This window comes from Hyposmocoma kahamanoa, unplaced genomic scaffold, assembly GCF_003589595.1.
Source record: "Hyposmocoma kahamanoa isolate Upper Pololo Valley unplaced genomic scaffold, ASM358959v1 129, whole genome shotgun sequence".
Classification (NCBI taxonomy): domain Eukaryota; kingdom Metazoa; phylum Arthropoda; class Insecta; order Lepidoptera; family Cosmopterigidae; genus Hyposmocoma; species Hyposmocoma kahamanoa.
The window spans coordinates 749947-758384 of record NW_020653460.1 but is presented as its reverse complement, the minus strand read 5'-3'; the positions used below and the strand labels follow the sequence as shown (position 1 = coordinate 758384).

General features: G+C 34.3%; 1 protein-coding gene across 1 annotated transcript in view; it reads right to left on the bottom strand.

The window, feature by feature from the left end:
• The window catches only part of LOC113240297 (zinc carboxypeptidase-like), an 11602-nt gene extending 8568 nt beyond the window's left edge, over positions 1 to 3034 (bottom strand). Inside the window, exons 1-3 of the mRNA XM_026477564.1 lie at positions 2748 to 3034; positions 1855 to 2257; positions 937 to 1054 (exon numbers count right to left, since the gene is read on the bottom strand). Coding sequence (XP_026333349.1) covers positions 937 to 1054; positions 1855 to 2257; positions 2748 to 3034 — 808 coding nt within the window. The remainder of the gene's footprint in view (positions 1 to 936; positions 1055 to 1854; positions 2258 to 2747) is intronic.
• Between the last annotated feature and the right edge of the window lie 5404 nt (positions 3035 to 8438).

Sequence of the window (8438 nt, the reverse complement as noted above, 5' to 3'; positions counted from 1 at the left end):
AAACTGCTCTGAGGTGAAAGTGCTGTGCTCATCAGAGAAGGCATGGGAAGGAACGGCGACAATTTTGTTGTTAACGCGCAAACCTGTGTTTTCTTGGCGTTGAACTCAACAAGATTACTGGATCCCCATGCAGAGATAAGGTCCAATATTCTATTGAGCTCAACGACAAGATCAGATCGCTCTCTGTCAGTATCGGCGCGCCCAGCTGCGGGGAATCCATGATATCCCCCATGAACAGTGCTATCATCTGCATAACAATGAATATTCCCAAGTGGAATATTCATTGGAAGTAGCTTGACAATACACTTCTTTTTTTAAATGATCAAAGGTTACTGGTGTTTTTCTTACTGATCTCTTTTTACAATCATCCTATACTATCATTTAGTACCTAAGAGTGTTTATTTTTGCATTTTTAATTGGATTGATTCCTGCTTTAGGTAACCTTTTAAAAAGTCTGTGAATGCAGTTATTCATAATTAATATTAAGAAAAATAAAAGAATGTTTCCTTTAGGTAAAATAAACTGTCCTGAGTACGTAAGGTAGACCGTATCCCATTGATTTTTTCCAGCCTGCAAATTAATAAATAATAAATAATAAATTAATGATTTATGTTCAAAACAATTCGTGTTCATATCTTTATTTTCAGGCAAACACGGTTTTACAAAATGTCTAGCAAAATATTAAACCTATAAGCAATACATGTTATGACCTGCAAGGGCGATGAAAATTACGAGTAATAACTTAAATAAGTACTTGAATTTAACTAATATATCTAAGGACTTGGCCAATGGCATCTATCTTTTAGTAAATATTTCGTATAATTTACAAAACATTTAGCTGATTAGGTACTTTTTTAGATGTATGAGTAAGATCGTGTAGAAAAAATAAATTCCCAACATAGTTGTCATCAAACATAAAGTATAACATCTACTTACTCATCCACTTGAATCCAAAATTCCTGTTTAGGTCAACACCATTACTCATGTCGTCATTGGTTGTTCCAGGACAAGTTGTATTGTACATTGTATTTCTGTTCTTTCTCCACATTCTGTCCTACGAATTAAAAAAAGGACAGTAGATTACTTTACGTCTCTATCGTACGATATTATAATACTTTATAAAATATAAATTTATTATAATAAATTTTATGTCAAATAAAGAAGAGTCAGAAGTACATAACACACACTTTGGACAGTCGTATCGTAAGTGATTTTAAACCGATGTAGAATTTGAATCTTAAGTGTAAAGGAAGAATTATGCTTTCGGTATTAGGTCATTGATGTATCAACATACATATATTGTTAGCGTAGAAACCAGCAGAGTTAACAAATGAAAAATAGAAAACAGATAATGACCAGCTTCTTTAATAAAACTTGAAAAAAATTTAATAATTTCCCGATAAAAAACAGTGCCTCCAAAAAGTCAATAAAGTCAATCAGTAAGGCAACAACTCGTTGAGAGCCAGAGAAGATAGTTGTACTGTAAGTAGGCGAGGAATTGGGCAGTCTGCCGCCTGCAGCAAAAGCAGTCCTGACAGCAATATCAGATCAAGGAGGAAGTAAAATAAATGTTCATCTTATGACCGAGATCCCTATACCACCTAACCGGAAAAAACCTGATGATCTTTAAACAGCTTACCCGAAGTTCATCAGACATAGCTAAGAACCATTCTAATTAAATTAGAGTTCAAATACAAAAAAAAAACTCTTTACGATCAGTAAAATCGTTTGGGAGTTACGTTGCTGCAGATAGACATACAGATAGAAGACATATAAAGACTTCAAACTTATAACACCCCTCGTTCTCGGGGGTTAAAACATATATGAAAGACGATTGCATTTGTTTATACTTACATCTGTAAAGCTATACTCATAACCATCTGGATTGACAACAGGAAAGATATGCCATTCAAAGTTTTCAGCCAATGCTCTGATTTCTGGGTCATTGCTTGTCAAAAACTCTTTGATAATCCAAGTAACGACAGCTGGACTAATCCATTCCCGCGCATGAAGAGTTCCTTCTAACATTCCAATATAGTTGTTATTTGGATTATAGTTGATTTTGATTCCTTTGATGTCTCTGTTTTCGACGGAGACTCCCATACTAACTTCAGTGACAATGTCTGGATAGTTTTCAACAAGTTCGTCAAGCCAGGCATTAATTTCATCAAGATTGTGGTATTCATTCCACGTCATTGAATGAAAAGCTTCGTTGGAACGAGAAGTTGTGGCAGGCTTTTGTTGGTTGTCTATAACACTGAACCAATAAATTATAATTTAAGCATACTCGTTTGTTTTAAACGAATCTATCTTCAAACGATTTCATCACGTTAAACGAAATTCCGAATAGGTCTGAATTTGATACGTTGTGTACCTTACTTGTCTTTTTCAAGACTTTGGTGGCACGCCCTTCCCAACAGAAACAACCATCACTTCACCAGATTACAAAGTAACAAAAGACAATTAAATACACGTACCATTTCTTCTCAAATACTATTACAATATTTACACATCCAATGCACACGAAAACACAAATGAGGCAAAAGCTTCTAATAAAAAATTCGAGGCTTTAAAGTTCACAATACTACTTTAAACTACTCATTGAATTATTTCAAGCTTTCGTAAGAGTTTCTACCCGAGTACAGCCCCAAGGATTATAAAAATTATAGTAAAAAAACATTAATTCGCTAGTTCTTACATCCAAGAAGTTTTTTATTTTATTTTGAATTAAAATTGTCACTACTTACTTTTGCAAATCCTTAATAACTTCTACAGTTTCAATTCCAGTTTTTTCCATTTGTTCAAGAAAAATGCTTTGTTTTTCTTTAGCAACCATTACTTTAACTGCATGGTTAACATTGTATGGTTCCATCCAAAATTCTCCAATGCCATTACTTTCTACGTCTTTTAAGACATTCACTTTATCTTTCGTATTTGGAATCACATTATAGACTTTGTAACCTTTGTAACTTTTTTTATGAGCTGTAACAGTTACAATAATAAATAATACAAAAAATAAACTTTTCAAGTCCATTTTTGCACCAACATTAAATTTAAATCAGTAATATGTATATACTACTTATAAATTTGGTGGCATTTTAATGATAATAATGATTTCAATGACGGCGAATCATTATCGATTAGACATCAGATATACGTACCGATATTAAATGATTAGGCAATGTTTTTGGAGATATATAATTATGTTCTAGTCCTTTAAATATGTGGTTGTAGGTGTGTAGTAGATCTTACTGTATAATCCAAATAATAATAAAAAAAGAATTGAAGTTAATTCCATGGCTCTGTTACTTATTGTACAGGGAATTCCTTAATTTGAGACCAGGAAATTATTGTGGATGTCTGGTATTATTATTAATTATGAAACGTAATGTTAATGCGACCGCCAAGTGCTACTGTCTCTTTCACTCCTATGAAAAAAATGGTAATCGTGAGCGAGTTATTCATGTATGTTTGATATCTACGTTTGTTGAAATAATTATTTCAAGGTTGAGTCATTACTTGTCATTTTTGGAGTTGTCGTTGATAACATTGTGGTTAGTATCTTTAATGGGCATTTATAAGCAGTAGAGCTTCTTGTGAAGTTTATGGGGAAGTACAGCCACCTTAACGACTTCAACCGTCAGGCAGTAATGTGAGTAAGTAAGTAAGTAAATACCTGCCTATATGTACAATGTGAAAGTCAAATAATCGTTTATTCCTCCTCCTACCGCAAAATCACGGCTATTTGGTTTCGCAAAATAGAAAAGGGTTCAGTTTAAATACAAGTTTTTATAAATAAAAATTATTATTCTGCATTGCTAAATAAATACCCTCCGTACTACAACAAAAACATCTCAAATAAAATGCAGTAATACACCGCCAATCCTGCACTTAAAAAGCACTAATGAAATTTTTGGTGTACTTGGATAAATATGATAATATTCCGTTTGAGTAGTTCTAACATTTACCATGAAATTACTCCTTAAAGTATAGTTTATAAACATTTTTATTTAGGGTAAACTTCAATAAATAAACACCGAAATCACCAGCCCAAACAATAACACACACGATTGTCGTGATGTATTTTTGAAGTTATTTATTTTTTTTAAATGACAGACCCAGGCATTAAAAACTTTATGTTTGCTAGAGTAGTTACCGAAATAGCAATTAATATTAGTTCTTTTACCTGTTATAACTTCGATATCCGATAAATCAGTATAAAATCATTACCGGCACCTCTAGGTGTAGTATGCGTCTACGGCGGCATGTATCGCGTGAGCGGTTATGTAACATAAATTTACACTTCAAAACGTCACATTTAAGCTGCTGCTCGTTCACTATGTTGACTTCCCAGAGAAGAATGAGCAAGAAGCTCTTGGATTGCTCTTTTCATATAAACTTAAATGCTATGGAATACACTTTGAATCAAATTTGTGTGGAATCTAGAGCCATGTCGTCTTTCAATACATCTTTATCTAACACGTAGTCTTCAATTTTGTAATATGGACTTTTCAATTAAAATACTTTCAATGTAGGTTTTAAACTTAGGAAATGATAATCTTATATGCTCCGGAATCTTATTATAAAAACGTATACAGTTCCCGAAAAAAAAGTCGTTTGCCGTGATTAAACGAAATCGTGATACCATGAGTTTGGACTTAGCTGTAAGGTTAATATTATAGATATCCCCTTTTTTAATGAAAATATATATATTTTTGATTATGGAATATACTTACATGTTATGCAATAAATTATTAACATTTATATCATTATAATTACAGATCATGATGTTCCTAGAGTATTTTATTCATATTATATACGTAATATTATAATGTCGAACAGGATCTTCAATAAATTCTCTTACACTCTTATACATTGAACTCTGCGTAGTGGTCCTTAGGTTAATATTGTGTTGGTATGAAATTGCAGAATGCAAGGATTGTGGTTTGATGTAGCTTCCTGGACCATTGCTCGTTGTACAACTGTGTTCTTGTAAGGGATTGTCCATATTGTTAGGTTTCGAATATTTTTGTTTCAATGTTTGTCTGTTAAACGACAATATGTTGAATGGATGTCAAGACTTGTAAAAGGATAATGTAAAATCAGGAGTTTTTTTTATTGGGAAATAAGGAATTATTTATTTATTTTCAAATGTATTATCGTATTTACATGGTTCCGTTTTGGAGCGTTAATACGATAAATCAAATATAATTATTGGTGATCGTGTATCAATGGCTGCCATTTTTTTCTTCTTTTTATGGTACCAAGTGAAAGGATACGAACAAGCTGTGTGTCTGGTGGCAAACGACACGCCTGTGCATATCTGTTGTAGTGCCAGTCAGTGCTTTAAATCACAAAGATCTGAGTGGTACTGCAAATGCGGCCTTCACCCTGAGACATAAGTTGACAAGTCTCATATTCTTGTAGCTTCAGCAGCACGCAGTAATGCTCACATTACGGCTTGGCGGCAGAAATAGGTAAGATGGCAGTACTTCCCTGGACGAACGCTTTATATAATAATAATAAAGCAATTTTGGTTTCAATGCAGGTTTTTTAAATAATAATAACAATTTATTCATGTCTGATAATATACAGGTAAGGTACAATAAAAGCTTAAATACTAGAAAGCAAAACTAGGATTTTTAAAATATATGAATAAAATTGGGTCCCCAAGGCAAGCTGCCCAAGGTGCTGCCAGCGTTCCTCCTTTGAATGGCTATGCTAATGCGTTGGGCAAGGTAGCTGCCGGCCCTTGAGTTTCACAGACAGATTATTAATTTTTTCGATAAAATTTTGTACAGATGAAGGGCACTGGGACCCCACGGGTCAAGGGTTTCGACTCCAAAAGCTGTAAACAGGTAGTCGGTGCCGAGATCCTGGTATTTATTACTTTTTATTCTTTCCGCCAGCTCAGCTGCGGAGCCAGCTCTCCGGTTTTTTTTTGGACTGTTCAAACTGGCATATCTCTATGCTTTTTACTTACTGCAGCAGATTTTGATATTTTTTACATTATATTTATTTGACATTGTGTTTGTAAAAATATGTATTTTTTTTATTTAGACGAATTTTTAATGGGAATCACACTTGATATTTATCATTTTTATATTAACTAAACGCGTCACTCTTGCATTGAACCTTTATTAAATTATAGCTTTAACTCTACTCCCGTGCACCATTGTGTAAGGTTACGTCGAGTCATTACCTCCAACTTAGTGTAAGAGACAAGAAATAAATTTTATAAGAGAGGGTTTTTTTGAAATGTACGAAACAAAGTAAACTAAATTTTAATATATAATAATGAATTTCGTAACCGATTGTGTAACACCTAAAATTTTTTTTTAGACACTATAATTCTCCGCTTGCGTCAGTTACACTCAATTATAAAAAAAAGGCTAGAGCTGATGATAAATTTAGTTCTTGCTGTAATATTCATTTGATGTAATTTTGGCCGGAAATGTCGACGCATTCTTATCTGTTATAGCTTAAAACATCATTTGAAACGCTGTTAACTTAAAAATGTCGCTTACGATAAGATGACGGTCATCACTCGATGTCAAGTACACAAATGACAAGAAATCTAATATTAATGCACTTATTACCGTACCTGCTACTGTGCAAAAGCCTTTACGCACTTGCCGCGGCCGCTCCTTGGGTGGGTCAGAGCGGCACAATTATATTTATCGCCGGGCACCGCTGTGTCGTGCGCCGGCGCATAAATCAGCGCATGTACGTTTCGATGCGTCGCGAACCGCCGCGCCGATGGGAATGTGCTTTTGGATTTTGTTAGATAATTTATGATAACTTAATATCTTAATGAGATCAAGTAGATTTTAATAGTCCGAGATCTAAACAGGGATTTCTTTGGTTAAAAGATGGTTAGAAACTATACCACAAACGACATTGTACCTAAAAAGTTGTTAAGCAATGACATGGCGTATATTTATTTTTCAAACAAACCAATGTTTCATGCTCTTTTTTAAATGCTTGACAGGCAGATTACTCCACTCCACCTGATGTTAAATGGACATGAAATCTAAACGTGAAGGAAACTGGTGCAGTTTTGATACAATCATTGCCTTAGTTCAACTGGCTATGAACCGTGAGGAGTGGAGAAGGTTACACCGACAAGAGTCAAGCTCTTAAATAAGATGATGAGAATACAGCAAGTTGTAAAGCGGTGACTACGGAAGCCAGCGCACATGCTTCGGAGCAGCAGGTCGATTCAGAAACTTACGATAACTATGTTGTCGATCGATTCGATTTGTTTCTTTTCACTATTAACCAAATAGAACGTCCAAAGGTCGTATTCCAAACCGAACCAAAATGACATTTCACCCGTACGACTACACGAACTTCTCGATCGGAAAGTCTACAAACGTTATTCAGAACACGGTTGTCGGATGCAAGTTACCGAACGTCCGTTTGTTTTCTTCGGTAACTTATTGAGTGGCGCTAAGCATCCGATATGTACATCTACACTTGATATAAATATTATTGAATGCCTTACTATCACCATGGAGGGTGTGATAAGTTTTATTAGGAGACGCAGACGTCAAACGATGTAAAATGGAAGTCTCTTATTATTTTAAACGAAATATGGATTTTGTTCAATTTTATTCACGTATAACTAATGCATTCCTATATTTTAGGCTTTTATCGTCTTAAAAATGTATTTCTATACAACTAAAAAAAACAATGATTTTAATTTTTCTTATAACCTATTTCACCGACTAACTCCGTAAACGCTGTTTTTATAACGATAGCGTCTTTCGATTCGAGAACGATATCCAACCGAACGATTCGGTTCAAATACTTAAGATACTTAAGTTCTAAATCGAGCTGCAGGAAAGTGGAGGGTGGGATAAGATAGAAACGCGTTACATTTACACTGTGATTATCGTTCCAATTACAAAAAATCACAGTGACAAATCACCGTGATTTTGTCACGTCTGGTACTTACATCGTGATATATGGTTTTGGAAAGCGATATAACGTTTCATTTCATGTGAAAAATTGATCCGCAATAACCTTCACACAAACGACTCTGCTCTTTTTTAAATGCTTGACAGGCAGATGACTCAAGAGTTCTAAATCGGGCTGCAGGAAAGTGGAGGGTGGGATTAGACAGAAACGCGTTACATTTACACCGTGATTATCGCTCCAATTACAAAAATCACCGTGATTTTGTCACGTCTGGTACTTACATCGTGATATATGGTTTTGGAAAGCGATATAACGTTTCATTTCATGTGAAAAATTGATCCGCAATAACCTTCACAGTTTAATACGCTTGTCGCATTATTCGTTAATTCGTTTATTTATAACGACTCTTTAGTCGTAACGGCATCTATGACAAATGTATGAAAGTATTTCGTCATCCATTTATTTTGTACAATATTTACACGGTATTTACAGTGATCTAATTACTTCTTGGTTCA